The sequence below is a fragment of the Egretta garzetta genome, unplaced genomic scaffold (genome assembly GCF_000687185.1).
Source record: "Egretta garzetta isolate BGI_Z169 unplaced genomic scaffold, ASM68718v1 scaffold291, whole genome shotgun sequence".
In the NCBI taxonomy this organism is placed as follows: Eukaryota; Metazoa; Chordata; class Aves; order Pelecaniformes; family Ardeidae; genus Egretta; species Egretta garzetta.
Window position 1 is genome coordinate 2,398,339 of NW_009258783.1, and position 21,189 is coordinate 2,419,527.

At 47.5% G+C, this 21,189-nt stretch overlaps 1 protein-coding gene across 1 annotated transcript in view; it reads right to left on the bottom strand.

Moving 5' to 3' along the window:
- The window catches only part of FRMD4A (FERM domain containing 4A), a 185,939-nt gene extending 167,393 nt beyond the window's left edge, over window positions 1-18,546 (bottom strand). Inside the window, exon 1 of the mRNA XM_035889183.1 lies at window positions 18,388-18,546. Coding sequence (XP_035745076.1) covers window positions 18,388-18,546 — 159 coding nt within the window. The remainder of the gene's footprint in view (window positions 1-18,387) is intronic.
- Between the last annotated feature and the right edge of the window lie 2,643 nt (window positions 18,547-21,189).

Consider the following 21,189-nt stretch of genomic DNA (forward strand, 5'->3'; position numbering starts at 1 on the left):
GCCTGTCATCCCCCCTGATGCTGTCGGTGTGGTCAGCCCCTGGGAAAGGTGCTGGTTTGGTAAACTGGGAAAATGTTGATGAAAGTAGGTTTTTGGCAGAGAAAGCAGTGATGCCAAAATGCCCCGTTTTGCTAAAAGTCATACTTGGTGGTGAAAAAGTGGAAAAATTCCTAACAATCTGTTCTGACTTTCCCTAAAAAATAAAAAAAAAACCCCACCTTTAATTTTCAATTTTTTTTTAAAGCTTAAGAGGAACATGTAATATAAATACTGTGACAGTAAAAGCAAGGTGTTTAATTATCCCAAATATTTGGTGGTGAATTTTAAAATCTGAAATGCCTTATACCAGGCAAGGCCTAGGATAATAACAAGGCCAGAAACCCTCTGAGAAGGAGAATTTAATTTCTTCCATCTCCTCTTTCTGTGGCCTAATCTCAGGAGGGTCAGCTGTGTTTTGGGAAGACAGCACTGCAGTAGCTGTGTTTTTCCATTCCTGATTACAAACCCTCCCGGCCTCAGGGCAACGCACAGCTTCCCCCCACACCTCCACCACCGACTGCCTGGCACGGGGAGCTGGGTGATAGAAACTCCCATAGTCCAAGCCCAAATCAGTTTTGTTCTGCAGATTTGAATATTTTAGATTTCATACATGCTCCCCCAGTCCTGGCGCATTACACACTCTTATCCTTGTATAAAAATATATAAGAATAACATATTCTTATTCTCTATATAGGAGACAAACTGAAAACCACAGCTACAGGGCTCGATTTTTCAGCTCAGGTAGCAAATGCAATAGTACTGCTGAGGACAACCGATCCAACGTGTGCCCTTGGCTATGTTGATGGCCATCGCGACAGGGGTGCCAGCTGCACCATTACAATACCCTCTGGCAGCAGATCAGCAGCTGCAAGAGTGTACGGGATTAGTAATAAATCAAACGCATCCTGTGAACATTGTTGCAGGATATGATTAATTTTCACATATGCCAATAACACAGCGAGCCAGCTCCTCTGTTAATATAAAGCTGCCTAATTCTTGACTTCAGGATTTGGCTTGGTGTGTGCTCACTTGAGACTCGTAGCCAGTTTGCCCATATCAGCATATATTATATTGGCTTCTGTGTTCAAGGTCAGAGCCTGGTAAAATTTGCAATTTACAGAAAGGAAAAGTTTGCCTTGCAGCAATGGACGGAGATTAATATGAGTTGCTTTGCATGCTAACCATTGCGTTTCAGGAAAGCATGTAAGATTAGAAGATCCAGGGAAAAGGGAGCTTGCATGGGTCCATGCAACATATCCAAGAGCCAGAAGAGACCACAGTGGGCAAAGCCACTAGACAAATGCAGACTGAAATAAATGGCTTTGTATTTCCAACCCGCACTGCAACATGCCAGGGAAAGTGTAAGGGGATGGAGACTCCTCTGCCTCTGCTCCTCACCCTGGTGCCTGAGAGCCCATATAACCCCATGCCTGTGGAAGCAGCTGACCTGACCCAGCTCTCCCTTAGTCTGGTGTAAATCAGCAGTAAACTCACTCTCATAAGTCACATTTACCCTTGCATAACCACGGACAGTATTTAGCCTGTTCATATTTCTCCACTTATCACCCCTCCATCCTTTCCCCAGACCAACTTCAGCCCTGCAAAGAGAATGGGGTTGGTGCAGTCCGTTGTATCTGTAACATCCTGGGTGGGAGGGAAGATCCTTCTGTCTCTCTGCAGAAACTCATCTTCCTCCTCACCACCATGAACGGCTGAAAGAAGACAAGAGAGAAAGAGCCTCTCCTGGAGACCTGTGGGGTGGAAAACCTATTGTTCGAGGAACAACCCTGCTAGGCAGCATTCAGGCTGTGTTTTCCCGGTGCTTGGGAGGAGCGTGCCTCGTCATGACATGATTATGTCCCCACTGATTTGTTGGCCTTTGCAGGGCTTGGATTTCCTGGTGACTCCATTGTGAAGGGCCCTATTCACTCAGGCGTGTTTACCCAGCTGCGGGAGCTTCTCCGGGGCTGCTGTGCTCGGGAGCCAGACGTGGCACCGCGGATTGTGGGAAAGAAAAAAAGCGATAAGCTCAAGGAGGATAAACCTAGGAAGAAATCCGGCTGGAAATGCCCTGTTCACCATGTGACGGCCGTGTGCATGTGACGGCCTCATCCCGTAGCTGGCAGCGAGCAGGTGCTCCTGTTAGAAGCAACGTGTTCAGTCCTATGCATTACCTTTTCAGGACAGAATCATGCTAGTGGTCCCAACAAATATCCTATTTTTTTATACTCGGGTGATTTAGTAAATTTTAGCAACTGAAGGAAGCGCAGCATTGGGGTTTGGGTTCCCAGCCAGCGTTTAGAGGAAGACTTCCGCTGAAGTCAGGGAAGGGATATTGATTTAAACCCTCCGAGAACCATCTCAGCTTGCCTGGTGTACAAGCAAGGGACTGCCTATTAACAAGTGCAGCTTTGAGCCAAGATCCAGGAGAGGGTCTGAATACCCTTTCCCTGGGGAGCCTTTTCCTGGGTAAGAGGAAGAAAAGGATACCCTAACCCTAACCATAACCCTAACCCTAGCCCTAACCTTAACCCTAACCCTAACCTTAACCCTCACCTTAACCCCAACCCTAACCTTAACCCTCACCTTAACCCTAACCCTAACCCTAACCTTACGCATACATGCCCTCCTGTCTGTTCTTGCAAAGCACAGACCGTAGTGGTGGCCCCAAGCCCTTCCAGCCCAACTGTAATTCATTGAAACACTTCAGGCTGTCTGCAGAAGCTTTAAGTGTGCGGGGGGCCTCGCAGGGAGGTGCAGTGCTCTTTCGCTGCTTTCCACAAGCTGCAGGATGGTACCCAGACACCGAGTCGCCTCGGCTCACTCACCCACACACGGAGACTGAGCGGAGCCTTTTAGCTCCTCCTCGAGAATATGTGTAAAGGGACCTTAATGAGGAGAAGAAATCAAATCATTTAAGCCCAGCTGCTTGGATCGTGGGTAAATCTGTGGGCTGAAGTATGGGGAAATTCTGCAGCTCTGGATTTCTTCTAATTCGCTTTGCTCTATGCAATCTCATCGTTGCCAAAAGGTGACAAAATTCCCATCTCGATGCTGGGCTTGTCTCAGATAGCCAGAGAGAGAGGAATACCACCCATGTACAGTAAGGGCTTTCTCTTAAAAGAGGGAGCAAGGGAGAGGAGCAGCAATAATAATAAAAAAGGACAAAGACACACTCAGCCTCTAAGGCTTATAAAAAGCAGCTTAGCCTTCAATAAGCAATTCTTTGAAAAGAAATTAATGGAAAAGGTTACAAGCCTTGTCTTGAGCAGAGCCTGTCACACTGCTCTTTCACATCGTTACTACAAATGGAACAAGTCCGTGGCATTTCTTTTCATTTTGGATGCCCTGAAAGGCTGCATTACTCACTGGACCTTGCATTTTTCCTTTCCCCGTTCGCACAATGTACTGAGGAATTCCTTGGGGGTGATTCAGCAGGCGATTCGCGCCGAGCCCAACCTGCACACCCCATGTAGCAAACAAAACAGCATCCGCTGGCAGCCTCTCGCCAGACACGAGAAGCCCTGTCTACTGCAACCTGAGTCTGCTTTGCAAAAAGGAAACCACAACAAGGAGGAAAAAAAATCAGGGTTGCTGGAATGGTGCTGTCCCTTCACCCTTGGGAGACGGTAGCACAGGTAGCTCAGCTGGGAAATAGGATTAAAGATCAGATGGGGAAACGGACCCTGAATTTTGCAAATGCGGGGTTGCCCTTCTTATGTAGCTGGACTCTGTCACTAGGTGGTACTGTGCATCACAGCTTCAGGCCTTCCCCTAACTCCTCACTCCTGTGTTTGTCCATCCCCTGGGTTAGATGTTTTGCTGGTAAATATTGTGCTTTGGGAGAGGGAACCTGTTGTCCAAGTCCTCTCACCTACTCCTGACTTTGCACACTTTCATTGCTGAAGGCAATTAAAAATTTCTGACTCAGCTAATGTTCTGTGCTGGTGACTGATTTGGGTTTCTGCTGTCAAACAGCACGTGTTTAATGCTGCCTTGCTGAGCCATTTGGTGATCATAGAATCATAGAACCGTTTACGTTGGAAAAGACTTTTAAGATCATCAAGCCCAACTGTTAACCTAACCCTGCCATCCCACCACCAAACTCTGTCGCTAAGCACGTTGTCTGCCCGGCTTTTAAGTACCTCCAGGGATGGGAACTCAAACACTCCCCTGGGCAGCCCCTTCCAATGCTTAACAACCCTTTCAGTGAAAAAATTTTTCCTAATGTCCAATCCTCAACAGCAGTGCCACTTCGCACACCTACCCCTACTTTCACACCAGGCCTTGTTGTACGTGTTTTCTGAAGAGAAAAAGGTTGTTGATCCAGCTCCACCTCCTGATGTATGGTCTCAACCCTGTACAGTGACTTTCACTTTGATCAGCCCATGGTGTGCTGAACACCTTTACAGCCTTTCAATACTTAAAGAGGACTTATAAGATGGGGACAGACATTTTAGTGGGACCTGTTGAGATAGGACAAAGGGTAATGATTTTAAACTAAAAGAAAGTAGATTCAGACTAGATATAGGGAAGAAATTTTTTACAATGAGGGTGGTGAGACACTGGCACAGGTTGCCCAGAGAGGTGGTGGAGGCCCCATCCCTGGGGACATTCAAGGTCAGATTGGACCGGGCTCTGAGCAACCTGATCTGGTTAAAGATGACCCTGCTCACTGCAGGGGGGTTGGACCGGGTGATCTCTAAAGGTCCATTCCAGCCCAAACCCTCTGTGATCCTATGATTCTACGATGGATTGCCCATGTGCTGAAGAGCTGCGCTCTCTCTCATTAAGATACCTGTTTATTACGCGTATTGCAGCATGTATAAAAAACTTGGCTGAAGCCTCTTGTGAAGTGTTCTGTTATAAACTCAGATCATCCCAAAACAGGTCTGAGCAACGGGAGGAGGAAACGCTAACACTCAGCAGGCAAAGGTCATGCAGGATCCCAAGATCCTACAGTCCCCCAGCAAAGCTGGGTGCAGAGGCCAGTGTCCCTGTCTCAGGCCAGGACAACAGACTCAAGGCACATTCATCTGTTAAAACAGCATTGCTAATTCATGTCTTTTCCCTCCTCCGTCCAAAATGAAGCAGCTTATCCAGCACTTCCCAGCAATCAACTACCCTCCCCCCCCCCACCCCCAAAAGCCTCCTCCGGTCCCAAACAGCATCAGAAGAACTGCTGATCTCAGGTCCCACTTTGTCCCAGTCTGTCTCCAGACTTCACCCTGCTGCAATGGTACCAATTTAAACCTCCTTTTTCTTTTCATACCTACAAAACCGTCAAATGCTTACTGGTTCTGCAGATTTCCCAAACTGACAAATGGCCCAGCAAAATCCTTTCAGAGTATTTTTTTCTGAGTGCATTTCATTTTGCATGAAGACCTTCTGGGTAGTTTGACATAAAAAGGAAGACCATATTACTGGGTGATCAAAATTAGGTCAGTGATGACTAAGATAGGAGTCTTCTTCAAATAAGTGGTCCTGCGCTCCACAGCTGCTGCGGTACAATGCTCAATCACTCAGCTGCACTCACTCCTGGGGTGCACCATGGACACGTGAGGCTGTGCTTGGCATCCTAAACAGCATTTGGGTTTTGCCTTAGGGGAGCTAGACGCAAGTGTCATCTGCAAGCACTTTAATTTGCTTATGAACAGGAGATTGGGTAGAAATGGGCATGCAGCTCCTGGCAAGAACAGCCAGAACAAAAAAATACTGAAAAGCAAGGGGAGAAACAGCAGATGGGAGGGAAGCAGGTTTGCCTGAATTTGTAAGAGGGCAGATACATGGTATCTGAAGGGCAGTGCAGCTCTTCCAGGCCGCAGGCTAGTCATCGCTTTGGGTCTATCACCCTGCTCAGTTCTCATACCAGCCACTCAGACAGGAGCCTGGTTGCACCAGGTGCTCTCTTTATATGACCAGAGCAAATAGAGGCTAAGAATGAAGGAGGGACAGCATGTCCTGGAAACAGAAAGCTTTGGAGAAGACCTTTCCTTTGGAAAAACCTTTGGAGGAAATCCCAAGAAGCCATCCACATACACTCATCCCTAAACCACAACAAACTTGCAAGATGTGGGAGCAGAAGCCCCACTGAGAAATCTTATGGCTGGCCTATATTAATAGCAATTAATCTCTGGAGACCTGCAAGGTGTCTGGAGCCCTGTTAGAGGAGGGGGAGGCTCTTGAATGGCTTCCAGGATAATGAGATCCACCGAGAGTCTGGTTAGTGAAATGAAGAGGGGTGAGGTAAACCAGTGGTTATCAGCTCTGATAAAAATTAGCTCTGCCCACCCTTGAGCATTCACAAACCATTTCAACACTGTGCACGCTGTATTCCCTGCTGCATTTTCCTGGCTGGGTTTCATTTACTTCCAAACCTCCCAAGTCTGACGTGAGAGGGAGAGGAAGCTCTAGTGGCTGTTGCGCCTTCCACATCCACAGCTCATGGCGGAGACATTACCCGTGTGCATTAATAAATGCTAGAAGCTGGCCCTAGCTGAAGGTAAAGTGGGTGGGAGACGGCCCTGGGCAATCCCACCTGCAGTGCAGATGGGTTTGTCTTTCCTGGTCACTCCCAGTTATCATCAGCACTGGCAGGAGAGACTTCTGATCTGCTTTACATATGAACTGCAAGATGAGATGAATCACAGGAATGAGTTTGTGCTTGTTAAAGCATCCACGGATAAATACATGATGCGTTTTGCTATTATAAAGTGGTGTGACCAGGAATCACAGTCTCCCACTCAGGGGATGGTGATGGATTACGTCTCCTTGGAGCCAGCGTTTATCACCACCACCCAACGATGGGTCAAGGCTTAATCGCTTCTGGCTGATTTGGCACTCACAAGGGGGATTGTCCTCATGGCTTATCACTGCGACGCGACCACTTGGCAAAGTCAATGTCAGCACTTGAACCGGGGGCTTTCCACATCAAGACGAAGCCCTTACGACAAGCGGGTGTAAGCCAGCAGAAGGACAACATCTTCAGGTTGGGGTGACTCTGAAGCTGTGTGCCCTTTGCTGGAGCTGGATAACAAAGTCCATAGATGGGAAGGGTTTTGGCCGGGAGGTCCCTGCACAAAGGGCTCCTCTCCCGTGCTGGGACATCCAGGCGCTGAGGCGTGCGATAAGGTAAAGGAAAAGCCCCGGCTGCAGCCCACCCCCTGCCCTGTCACACAGACAAGGGCTGTTTACACTGGCTCCCTCGCAGGAATTCAGGATTTCAGTCCTGCACTATATTTAGGCTGCGAAACTACTGATATTTTTTAGGTCATTGGCCTTTGACACACAAGTGTATGTTCTGAGAGGAAGAATTCTGCTCTCGCCTAAGTGGTGGGAAAATACAACCCCTAGAAATGTTAAACTTTCTAAAACTGGAGCCAGGAGTTAGGAACCGACAAGGGGAGTTTGCATTATAAATACAGTCTGTCGGCTGAGCCAAATGTTTAAAGCAGCTCTGCGTCGGGGACCCTTCGTCAGGGTTAGCAGGACTCGGCTGGCTCCTGACACTTGGGACGTCCCGAGTATTTACATTTCAGCTTTTACCATAAGAGGAAGAAGAGCTGTTAAGAGCTGATTATCTTGGGACAAAGAGGAAAGAGGTTGAAAACGGGACACAGTCCTTTACTGAAACATAGTGTCTGCAAAGCAACATCTGGCGTTCAGAAGAAAGAAGAAAAAAAAAGTTCCACTTCCAGATTCCTGGTCTGTGTTACAGGACTGGGATCCAAAGGGAAAAGATTTCTGTGAAAACGGCTTGAATGAAAGAATCCCTTTGTAGGAGGTTATGACTGATAAATTACGGGAATGTTTGTGATATGATATAATAGCGGCAATTAAGAGATATTTCAGATGATGAATGCCTGAGAATATGCGACGCAGCGAACTTCCCAGAACCTCTCTTTTCTAAGATGAACAGTGACTCTGTTCTCACTTTAATTAGAAGTTATCCAACCCCTGTGCTGCTTATTCCCTTTCCTTCTTCACTACCTCCTCATCCTGGTGGCTGCTCTGATAGAATTTGTCTGGCGCAAGCCGTTCCTCATTTGCAGTCTGGTTTTGCAAAACCCCTGATTGATCGCCTGCGGTTTTGCAAAGCCCAGCTCAGCCGCTAGCCCTGCCGATACTCAAAGTTGTTGTCTCAGCTGTGGCTACATACATGAGGACTTGCCTGACTCTAGGCTCCTGTGGCTGTGGGGCTCTAAAGAGTACTAAAAAAACATTAATAAAAAGAAAAAGCAGAGGTCAACCCAAGTACAGCAACTTACAGTAACATAAAAAGTCCTGTCCCTCAAACAGGTCTCTCTTCATCATGAGCTGCCCCTTTTCCAGCATGGAAGTGACTGTACAAACACATTAAGCCCCTAAGCACACAGAGGTTGAGATCGGGCCCCATGGAAATGGAGCAAAGCGGATTTGTGGTGGCCGCTGAAGTTGAGTAATTGCACGCAATGGGGTTTGCAAGTTCTGCAATGCTGCAGACGTTGGGTGACTCCTGCCAGGTGCCGGACAGACGCTAATTCCCCATTGGGGTGCCAGATGGAAGTTCACAGTGCGGAGGAATTTGACCTTGGATAACCTTTTGTATTTGAGACTTAGCACTGGCTGTCATGTGGAGCTCTTCTCCAGGATCAGGGGATAGGACCAGCCCAAAATGATGCTTTGTCAGCTGTTTTGGAGTCCCTGGTGGACTCACGTGATTTAAAAAAAATACCTCCCAAACTGAAAGGAGAAGACTGAAAAAAGGCAGGGTTTGAGATCCCATGACAATTTCCCTCCAGACTGGCCCCATAAGCTTCCAGTTTAGGAAAACAACCCTCTGTGAGCCCACATGAACACATGCAGCACATAAGAGATTTACATTAAGAGTTTTAGAGATAAATCAAAATGAGTGGACACTAAAAATGGCTCTTTATATTTAACCTTCAGAAGTAATTCATGTGCAAATGTTGGCGAAAGCCTTGCTGTAGCCACTCGCCGGTGTCAAAGGTGCTTGGAGTTAAGATCCTTTTCAACCCAACCTAGGAGGGATGGAGGGAAGGAAAGAGAGGCAGGACATACCCTGACTTCAGCGCCTGCTGGTGCCGCAACCTCGATGGCATTAAAAGCCTTTGTTCAGTTCTTTTTTGCTATGACGTGAGAGTCATCTTTCAAGTGCATGGTTTGGGCTTGTTTTGCCCCGAAGCTCCCATGCCCAAGACTGACTCTTTTTCTCTGAACAATTGGATGCTGTCGGTTGGATGTGAAGAGAGTTTCTGCAAGCGTGCAGATGATTCACGGCAGCAGCTCAGATGCAGCCACGAACACAGGGCAGGATCGTATCAGCGGCACTGGTCAGCTCCACCTTTGCGCCAGGAGAACATCCGAAAGAAATGGCACCCATTGCACAAAGCCTTTGGTGGAGCAACAAAGGCACGTTGCAAACAGAGATGGAAAAAGCAGGTTTTTCCCATGTTCATCTTATTCTATGTAAGAGAAGAAACACATGGAAGCCCGAAGGGAGTGGGCCTGTTCTGGGGCTACTCTGAGCCATACATACAGGACAGATTTCTCTTTGGGGGAGAAGGGGTTGAATTGAACAAAAATTCTTCAGATAAAACTCCCCGCTGGTTTCAATTACTTTAGAGGATTGAATTGTTCACAAATGTCTCTCTGGGGAAAGCAAAGCTCTTTACCAAAATCAGGTTCCTGGGGGCCTGTCCCGTTACAGTGCATGTTGTATCAGCTGCAACAGCTGATGTGGGATGACTTGAGCTGCAAGGTTGCTGGGCACTCTGTCCTGATGGCTGCTTACCTTCCCAAGGGCTTCCAGCATTTTTCACTTTAGGACCCAGGCCTTGGATGACATATATTTAATGAGAACAACATGAGTGGGCTCTACCTCACAGGACTGTGGGTGTTTAATACTTTGGCATCTAGTTGGATTTAACTGTCTTAGCTCTTTCTGGTTTCAGCACAAAGGGGTAGGCATCTCCAGAGAGTGACTCGTACCAAGACACCCATCTTGGAAGGAACCAGCATAGATGGAATGCCTAATTTTTGATAACTAAAGGAACATGAGATGCATCCCATCTCACATTTCAAGACATTGAGCGGAAAACAGCTAAGCCTAGGAAGAAGCAGTTCACACCTGGCTTCTGCAAACCCAGGGGATCAAACAGCGTTTCCCTTGCTTTGCTGGTAGGTGCATTTCTATTATAAGCAGGGTGAGCTGCTAGGGATCATCTCAGTTGAGACGGTCTGTATTCCTTGTGGAGAGCACAGTTTTCATCCCTTGCAGCCAAAAGCAAAGACCGGGGTAGGAACGCCCAAGTCACTGGTGGTGGACTTCAAGAGAGCTCAGCTTTGGGACAGATTCAAATCCACCCTGGGCTAGAAACAATTCAGCATCGCTTGTGTTTGCTCCAAGGCCTGTGGCCTGCATAAGCTGCCTTGGCAATCCTAACCCATTTATTAGTGGGCTAGAATTAACACCATGAAAGGCTTTGCCCATGTTCATAACCAGGGCAGCCAGACTCCTCTCTCATGAACAGACTAGTACTGGAGATTGAATGTTTCTCACAGGGTTGGAAAAATCCACATAGGAGTAAAACAGTGCCAAGTATGCCTCCCCTGCTGTATTTCTTGAACGAAAGCAAGCTCAGTCATGAGACTTGACCACTCAGCCTCCTACCATCCCTAAAAGTTCATGTAAAGACAGATAGGCGGGTCAGGGTGGGTTTAAAGTCTATCTCATTTTCTAGAAGAACTGTACGAATTGCTACAGCACATGGAAAGCACCGCAGTGTTGTGCTTGCAAATAATTAGTGAGCGCGAGTCCCAACCTGGCGCAGCTCCACGTTAGCTTTTGTGCTCGGTGGCACAGCAACCCTGAGGTGATTTAATGGTTCAGGTTCAACTGTTGCCCAAAAAACCTCTGGTGCCTGTCCCTGTCCTCCAGGAAACTCCTGTGCCTCTTGTCTTGGCCCACAGCTGCCTTGGGGCGGTGGAAGGAGACATGAGACCCCCCAAGCTGTCGAGGGAAGAAGGTGTTTGTGACTGCCCAGGAGGCAAAAAGGTTATCACCCCCAAACTTCCCAGGTGTGTCTCAGCTCCTCTGGTGAGTTCCACCACGCCATTTTACCTTGAATCTTTGGACTGGGCAAGACATCCCAAGTAGCCCTCTAGCTTTACCTGGACTGATATTGCCCTCTCATCTGACAGTGTGGGGTGGAGCCCAGCCCTGGGCAGGCTGATTTGGCATGCTCCAGAGCGGGGATAAGCACTCATATCCAACTGGATATTTTGCAGCGTTAACATTTTGAACTCCTCTCCACCAATGTCAACGCTCCACAGGCTACAGTGGGACTGGTGGCAGCAGCACAGATCCTACCAGACTGCCCCGGCCCTCACCAGCTCTAGAAAGGCAGGAGAAGCCTGGATCAAATGCTGAGGGCAATTTTACAGTGTGTTGTAAAAATACCTGGGGTCAGGAACTTATTGAACACCTCTTGTGCTTTCTCTGTAGATGCCTCGAGTAGAAGCGGCTTGGGGTTCCTCCATAAGCTGATTTTCCTTTTTTTCTGTCTGTTTGGATATGTTTTCTGGCAAAGATGAATTTTTAACGTTTGCATTTTCTCTCCCCTCCCCTGCCTGTCTAACCCTCTTTGCTTCTGCCTGTAATGAAGATGGGGTGAGAAACTCTGCAAGCCAAAAGCTCCCGAGCGGCTTTTGGAAACATGTGAGGCTCATTAGCCCTTTCTGCAACTCTGGGGCTTTTGGGTGGAGGGTTATTTTCCTCTTTTTTTTGTGATTCGTGTTGGTTGCTGCTGTTGGGTTTTTTTTTTTTAAGGGAAGCAGTTCAAGTCTCATAAATGCTTAAATATGTAGCAATAAAGTTTGAGAAGTCTCCAGGGCAGCTCCGGAGCCTGCGGACTAGCTCAGCAAAGAGTGCCGGGGAAAAAAGTTATAGTTACCTCCCACTAAAAGTGGGAATTAGGCAGGCTGCAAGCTCGGAGGGGCCAGATCCATTTATGATAGCCCATGGGATGGCTTTAGGGGGTCCCAAAGCCTCTTGAAAGCCAGCTGCCCTAGAGCATCACGGTACCTCAAGAGCAGAGCAGCCACCAGCAAAGAGCCTTGCAAGCACAGCTTTATGGGAGGCACCGGTACGCACATCCATCACTGTGCTTATGAACAGAAAATCAACAACTCCACTGAAAAACCCTCTGTCTAACATCAGAAGAGAAAGAATCTGGGTTTGCTGGCTTTGAGGGAGTCAGAAACAGCTTCAGCTACAACCTGAGACCTGGGTAAGGTGCCATGCTCTCTCCTTGAGTTAGTTAGACAAAGTGGATTTTGTTGGCTCTTCTGCCCACCCAACACTCCCATATGCCTAATCCCTCATTTCCTCAGCCTTCATCATGCTAGAGCTAACTAGATTAATGGGAAATGCTAATATATCAGGCCTGACAGGCAAGCAAAGAGCTGGTTGTGTTTGAATTCCACATTAATCTACTTGGTGATGAAGCTATAAATCAAAACCTGGAAGTTTTACCAATCCAAAATGATGTGTTTAACATTTCAGCCCTTTCCTTCCTCTCTCTTGCCCGACATTGATTTGCTCAGCCTTTTACAGAAACAGGGCAGGCTTGGAAAATGCTGCTTTTGCTCCTGAATCCCTAATTGTGCTCAGACATAATAAGATGTCTTCAAGGCAAGCGGGGTGAGGAATGATGCTCAAACAAGAATGGATTTCCCAAACTGCTCCTTCATGAGGGGGAAGACCACATTCCTGATAGAGTACAGGGTTTGTAGGAATGTCTCTGAGCCCATTGAGAGGTAGATAACAGCCTGTCCCTTTTTGCAATACCCAGCAGGGTGCTAGCAATCGCCCAAGTGAATGGAGGGGAAGCCTCAAAGCCCAACTCCTCCATGCCCACGGCAGCTGGGTGAAAACCCATTAGCACCTGGTTGCCAGCAGTGGGCACCATGTGGGAAACACACCTGAGATGTGTTCTCGCCAGGGAAAATTGCAGGATGTGGAAAATAAGAGGAATGAAGTAGCCTGAGGAGGACATGGTTTGGGGCTCACATGGCTGAGTACATCTGCACATACGTAGACGAAAAAGCAGCTTCTGGGCTGCAATACCTGCCAGCTCTGATCTGAGAGGGTGACAGGGAGTTAAAACACTGCAGAAACACCCTCAGTACTAAGGGTCCAGGATTCACGGGTGATTTTCACAGCTGGAAACCAGTTAGTGAGCTGGGATCCGTGTCTTGATTCTGCCTTGAGGGAGCTGGGGGTTTCCACAGCAGTCGCGACCTCCATCCTGGGACTGGGGGTGCCCAGAACCCCAAATATCCTTCCCCCATCATGGGACCTTGGCTTCTGCATTTGTTCCTGCCACTGCTCCTTAGGCCTTTATCCTCCTGCCAGCATGGCAAAAGCTGTCTTCCTCATTTTAGGTTAACATCCACCCCCTGAATAATCCAGCCCCCCTCCTTCCCTAATCACATTACCTATAACTGGATATATGGGGAGTAATGAGGTATTGAAGAGAATTCTGTGCTTGTGTCTATAGCCTGAAGTGTGTAATTTTGTCTCTCTGCCTCAGTTTCTACAGCAGTAAAATAGGCATGATATTACTTAACTGCCTTTCCAAGTACTCGGTGGATAAGAAGCAGGGTGTAAAAAAGTCCATGGCACTACTGTGGACAGTTTGTGAGGAATTAAATGTCCGTGATTGGTATTACAGCTCCTCGAGAGACTGCTCTGCGTCCAGAGATCTGCCTCCGACTTGGTAGGAGCAGTTGGTGGGATTTTAAACAGACAGAGACATAAACACATTTTTACTGAATTTGTAGGTCCTGGCCTGCCTAATGTTCTTTGACACTGCACAGACATAGCCAGGAAACTAAAACATTTGTTGATGGATTTGGAGATTAAATAAATAGTGAAATATCTTCAGGATTTTAAAATACAGCACGGACTGCCTGTCCCACAGTAAACCAGCCCTCACCCAGCACTTCTTGAAATGTGAGTATTTATTTCTGCAAAAGCCAGCGCTGTGTTAGTTCACAGGGCCATTTTTTTAGGAGGTCAGAGCAGTCAGACATCTTCTGGGCATTGGTAAAAATACACCCAACAGCTCTGTGGCATCTTGCACAACTGACGGTCTGAAAGCCTTGACTGAAAGTTTATTGTTTGTTAATCTCCTTTTTTCAAATCCGTTTCGATCGTGCAGTCAGAAAGCCACATGGTAGATGAGAAAACACAAAATATAGCAAGCGTTCATCACAATTAAAATATAGCACCTGGTGAATATTAGCCCACTGAAACCAGAGCAAGGCAAGTGGTTTGTTCAGACAAATGTATCCCTGGAAATGGCAGCAGACTTGCAGGAGGATTTACTTGTCAGGAAGAGAAATGCAGTCTGGGACCCATGATGGTACCTTGCTTTAGGGTACCCAAAGCCTCTAGTTCTTGGGTGTCATAAGTACCACAGCATCACTTAAAGACAATGAGAAATGGGGTTATTCAACATCTCTGGAAGTCAAATCCAGTTTGGACACCAAGAACGGAGGAAAAAATTTTGATTGTTTTAACCTATTTTATAATGAGTGCTCAGAGTGCAGCCTGAGCAAGTCCAGACTTCTGATTGCTGTGTCACTTTGGATTTAAAGACTGACATCTCAGGTGGTCAGGATCCCATCCTGACCGCCACAGCCAGCATCACCCCAAGACTGCTGTTCCATCTACCTCTGCTAATGCATCGCCGCTGATTTCCCTAGAGCCAAGAAGGCAAAGTCTCACTTGTCAGAAATAAGGGGAATTACACCGATTATGTTGATGCCCGGAGCTCCTTTTCTTTTCAAGAATCCATTGCCTGTTGCATTAGCCGTAAATCTGGACCGTACCCTCTGTACAGTACTAGCTTTGTTTTTATATATTTTGTAGATAGAATCATAGAATCATAGAATCACTTTGGTTGGAAAAGACCTTTGAGATCATCGAGTCCAACCTTTAACCTAACCCTGCCATCCCACCACTAAACCATGTCCCTGAGCACCTCATCTATCCTTCTTTTAAATACCTCCAGGGATGGGGACTCGACCACCTCCCCGGGCAGCCCATTCCAGAGCCTGACAACCCTTTCAGTGAAGAAGTTTTTCCTAATGATCATCGAGTCCAACCTTTAACCTAACCCTGCCATCCCACCACTAAACCATGTCCCTAAGCACCTCATCTATCCTTCTTTTAAATACCTCCAGGGATGAGGACTCTACCACCTCCCTGGGCAGCCCATTCCAGAGCCTGACAACCCTTTCGGTGAAGAAGTTTTTCCTAATGTCTAGCCTAAACCTGCCCTGGCAGCTTCAAACCATTCCCCTCGTCCTATCATCTGTTACCAGGGAGAAGAGGCCGACCCCCACCTCCCTACAGCCTCCTTCCAGGTGGTTGTAGAGGGCGATCAGGTCTCCCCTCAGCCTCCTCCTGGGACAGTAGAAGTGAATTATCAAACCCATGGATGTTTTTCAGGGTTTGTGTGGTGGCGACAACAGTCTAGGGAAAGGATACCAAAAAAATTCTCCAAGTTGGTGTCATACGCGATCAGCCATGGTCTTGGCTGGTGGTGCAACGGAGGACCCGAGTCCTCCCCAGTGGTGTGTGCTCTGCAGTGTGGTCCTGCTCGGCTAGGCTGTGTGCTGGGCTGCTGTGGTTCCCCCAAGTCAGCCTCAGCAAGGGTGAGCCAGCAAACAGCTCCAGAGGCACAGAGGCACTGGGATGTGATTAACTCAAAGAAAAAAAAAAAAAGCATAAAGCATACTTTTTGGAGTATGAAAAAGTTTTGCTTAATTTTACAAAAAGTTGAATAATGTTTCTTTTTAGGGCTGTTTTGGTTCGGGTACCATGCAGAGGTCCTACAGCTGATCTGCTTTGCTCTCAAGATGCAACAGGGATTAACGTATAGCAGCAACAACAACTAGCATGGTCCAGAGCTTATTTGCTCATCTAAATAATAAACAGTGGAAGAAGTCTCTGTCTTTGGGAAGTGATTAAACCATCAGACTTCCTGTCCAAGCAATATTCTACTAAAACAGCCTGTCAGCATTTAAATTGGAGGATGCTGGCTACTGGAGGAAGTGTTGTTAGGATTAATATACGTAAGTATAGGTTTGGCTGATATTTATGCTGGCCACTAATAAAACCACTGCTGCTGGCTCCCTGTGGTGATGAGCTATGAGATGCCTTTCCCAAGCAAACCTCCACCCAACAGCAGCTCTCCTGGTACCTGACCCACCATTTCGGATCGTCTCCAAAGACTTGGAAGCTCATGGGCATTGACAAATAAAGTGACGCGGTTTTACTGAGCTTTTGCAGATGTTCGCTGATTCCATCTGAGAAACAGCGAGCTGTTCAAATCCTGCCCTGTGAATGTCCAGCTGCCTCAATGCTTGTTTGGATGGGAAGGGAGGCACCTTTGCTGGTCCCATTTCCCTGGTGACTCTAGTGAAGGGGAGCCATGGAATGTGATATAATGCCATGGGGGATGGCTGAAGATGTGTGCATGTTGTAATGGAAGAAGTGCACTTGTGCATGCGCTCAGTGCTCACAACGGAGCAAATCTGTTAAAAGATCACCAGTCGTGGGAGTTAGCACTGGCAGAAGCATCCCCTGATGCATGGTGCCTAGGCTGGGATAGGTTATTTGTAATCGGAATCTGGACACACCTAAAAACTAACTCCTTAGTTTGTGAGGATGGTTTTACATGGGTAGAGGGTAAAAAGGGGGTTCGGCGTTGAGCCCTCTTTCTTCCCCCTCCCCTTTCCCAGGCCTATGTGAGCTAGCTGGCTTCAGGTTAAGGCTCCTAAAACAAGCTGCAGAGAGCAGATGGGGCAACCCCACGCCATAGGCAGCCTCTGCTCAGGCTGACCTGCAGGTTCACACCGGCCGTGACCAAGTGCAGCCCAGGGATGGCAGCTTGGTTCACTTGGAGCCATCACTGTGGTGCCTCTCATGGGGGGTTCAAAGCCATGCCCCGAGGACACCGGGGCAACCAGTGGGATGAGGGGTACTTCTGGGTAATGAGTTCATGTTATTGGCTGCAGGCATCTTCTGGAACAAACAAATACTTAAAATAAACACGCCCATGCCTGCTTAACTCCAAAGAAGGCCATAAAATCTATTCCTGAAGTCTGCTGAAACCAGAGCATGATTTGAAGCTGGTTCAAAGTTTGCTGAAATTACTAAGAAGAGCCTTGCCCTTGTCTCCCTCTAAGCAACACACACAGTTTCTACAGGCTTTTAATCTGGCTTCTTCTGTATAACTTGGCTTCACACATGGAGACTTCTGAAGCACAGGAAAAGCAAAATACCAAGCAAATGGGAGTAGCAGAAAATGCCTTTTCCAAATGCAAACACCGATCAGTCAATCCAGCGTCTGGCATTAGCCAAATCTGTGAAGTTGATAAATATCATAATGGGTTTGTCCCCGCAGCGGCATAAATGTCTAGCCTCCCTTGTCTAAGGCTTATTAAGAAGGCAGACGAGCTGGATACTTGTTGGTTTACAGTGTCATTTCAACCTGGGCTCACCTATGGACTGGAATGAGTTACTATTCAAAGTGGCGTCCAGTTCTAGTGCCTTCACTGCGATGCTCAGTTTACTTAACCCAGTGTGGCCAGTCTCAGAAACACAGTTTATCAGAGCTGTTTCATTATACCTCAAGCTGCAAGCAGTTAGCGTAACTCTACAGAGAATCCAGTCGACCCAGCCCCAAACTTCTCTATACCACATAAAATACACACTGAGTAAAACAAAAGTTTTAGACAATCAATCATATGCCTCGAACTTTGCTAGACTAAGCAGTCAGAAGACATCGCACAAGTCAGCTAGGGATAACTAGTGCTACTGCAGTTTAAAACCCACCGTCTTTGCCCATTTTCCACAGGTTAGGGGTCTTTAGGCATCCTTTTCTCCAGGTAAGTTATAAATGACTCTTGTGCAGCTGCAGGGACAGCTTGAGGATGCAGCACAGCGAAAGCTGGCTGTACTTTCAAATGTAAAGCTCAAGGAAAGGGGATATAGCAGAGTGACCCTTAATTTGCATTTGCTTATTCCCCTCTTCTCTGTGTGAAGGGGAGTCTGAACCTGTGTTCAGCCACGGGAGACCCCACCACCATCCTCAAAACCTGCGTTTCTCCTCCCAGACCTCCCCTGCCCATGGCGTCTCCTCTGTCCCACCGCCTGTGGTAGGACCCAAAGCGGTTGGTAGGAACAGGACAGGACCCTGTGCAACTCCCTGGGGTGCTTCCCCTCTGCAGCACCAGGTTTTGAGGGGCTGGCCTGGTGTTTTGTAACCCTACCTGATAAACGGCTCTGGAAATGCACCATGGCTTCAGCATGAGCTGCAGGACCCTCAGGTTTCCAAAGCGGCAAGTCCTCAGAGCTCGGGACGTCAGGCTCCACACCAGGCTGTCCCAGCTGTAGAGCAGATCCTCAAAGCCAAAGAGCACAGCAGCCATGCCAGGTCCCTGGGTGAAACACCCCGGACTCCCTGCTCAGAGGCACTCAGCTATTCCCAAGGCGCCTTATGAACTGCAAGGTTAAAAAGTCACTGCAATTTCCATCAAAGAAGGAGAAGGAAAAGAAAAGAAAAAAAAACCAACAACCCAGACCACCAAACCAAACCCGACAACAAAAACCAGCAGCCAAAATAAACTGTTTGGGGATGTGTCTTTCTCCCTTCGCACACGCCCTTCAGGATGTGGTTTCTCCCTCCGTGTATCTTCTCAAAGCGAGTTCTGCTGCGCCCGGGGATGAGCAGAGAAGAGGTAAAAATACCTCTCCTGACATAGGAAGGCGATTGCACATCCCTCACAAAGGGCTTCTTGGTTACACTGCATCGCTTCCCAGCTCTCCGCTGCAGAACCAAGAAGCAAACTCGGATCCAAAGTCATCACTTTGCAAGCTCAGTCCTGGGACTCCATCCAGAGGGAGGAAAAAAGCCACTCGCTCTCCCTCTGCCAACATTCCCAAGACATTCCAGTATTGGGCTTAACTCTTTCAAACACTCCCGAAGAACAGCTGAGAAGACAGCTTTGCCACATGCAACATCTCATCCTTTTGTTTCGTGTGTTGACTAGCCATTGCACAGTTACACTCCGGGCTCTTTTCCACCCAACTGTCTGTTCTGGAACCTTTATGTGTTTTGGACTCAGAAGGGGACTTAATCTTTATGTGAGACTTAGGCAACAGCCTGCAAAGCACCTTATTTACCCAAGGGGCGATATCTTGGAAAGTTGCACAGATTAAACAATGCCCACTTAAAATCAGTCTGATTCAGCTGGTGTGGGCGTACTTTTAACCCTTGCTGAGCTTGCATTCATAAGGGTGGGTCTCATCTGAGCAAGCCCAGGAGAATGCAATACAGTTCTCTCCAGCTGAGCTGGAAGCCAACCACTTTTTTTAGTCTACGGACACAAAGCTCCACTTCTGGCGTCCCTTCCTAAAATAGGTGTTGAGAAGAGGTAAGTTCCCTATCCATGGCCCCCTAGAAGCAGCTTGTCTGCGTGGAGACTTCAGTGCTGTCAACATCTACGATGAGGTGGGCTGAGGGATCTGGTCCGATGAGCATGAAAATACATTATCGGCACAAGGATTTGGCAATTCAGTCAAACCACCACAAAATCATGCAGTTAAATTGCAACAGCTTTTCCAACTAAATCCCATGAGTGCCCCTTCTACCTATGGGCTAAAGTTTAATAACCAGGTGGGGAAACTGAGGGGGAAGTATTTTTACCAAAGGCACAGTGCAAACCAGTGCCCTTGGAGACAGCTGCCTGCCAGTGCTATTTTTCACTCATTTCACTCTCCCTTCAAAGGAATGTGCACAAAAAGGCAGCGGGACGTGAAAGGAGCTGATGGGAGTCAGCTGGGGAGTGCTTACATGGAGGCACTTCCGAGGAGGCACTTTTTGTAGGGGTAGACAGGACAACCCCACTTTGAGCTGAAATGATGAGGGACCTGCACTCATGAAGCCCCTAAAGCTGCTGGTTTAGCAGAGCTAAAAAGACATAATTTCCCCAAAGCCTCAATGTCTTCTCCGATTCAACTCCCTGGATGGGGAAGGAGCAGGAATATTCATCTGTGGTTGGTTTTCTGCAGGTCTGTCCCACCCTGACCCCATCCATAATTTGATCTTTGAGGACTGGAGGGCACCAAGTGAGCAGTGCGTCATGATAGCGGCACAAGGATGCTCATCAGCTCATTGAGAGGGCAGGTGGAGGGCCAGGAAAACACAGCTGCAAAATTCGTGTTCTCAGCCTAATTGCTTCTTCAGGACATCACTTTTAGAGTGCCATCATAAAATATGGTAATAAAACCATAATAATATTTCCTTCAAATGTCTTAGAAGCTATTCATTCTGCAAAGTGTAGTTTTCTTTCCTCCTCTCCCTGCCCCTGCCTATCCTTTTTCTTGGTGTCCAGCCTTTGCTGCTAGTCTCCCTATGCTCGTCGTCTCCTGTTGATTTTTTTGCCTGCCTGTAAACTAGGTAACACACTGCCTCCGTTAGCAGCGATGTAGACAGGGGACCAAGAACATCTCCATTATAAAGCCTCATTTGGAGGGAAGGTATTTTTTTTTATTTAACTTGACTAGACAATATTTGCTTCAGGCTACAGCCTGGAGTATAAGATCTCTGCTTGGGAGCACAAGAGAGGAAAAGAAAGAAATGTGTTTGATAAAGAAAAACAGAGGGGGGAAAAGAAACCATAGCAAGTGATTGCTCTGGGATGTGACCTAACCCCTTTGGTATTCTGCAAGGGGGAGAGGAGGGGAAATGGAGGATATGCCACAGTTTTAAAATTAGCTACTCCACATGTGCATCTAGGCTTTCCGTATGCTCGAAAGGAGCCTTTCGGCCCCCCGTCCCAACTCGGTAATTACTCAACAGATGAGGGCAGCTCTGAAGGAGCCTTTTCACTCAGCTGATGACATAATCAGACTTTCTGAAAACAGTTCCCCTATGTGTTTATTTAACTGACAGAGTGGAGCACTCTCCTTAGGAGTCACTTGAGTCTATAGGAGGCCCAGTGAGCATTTCAGTGTGTAGATATACCTTAATGATTAGAGCAGATTGTTTGGTTTCCTGCGGAGGTTTTCCT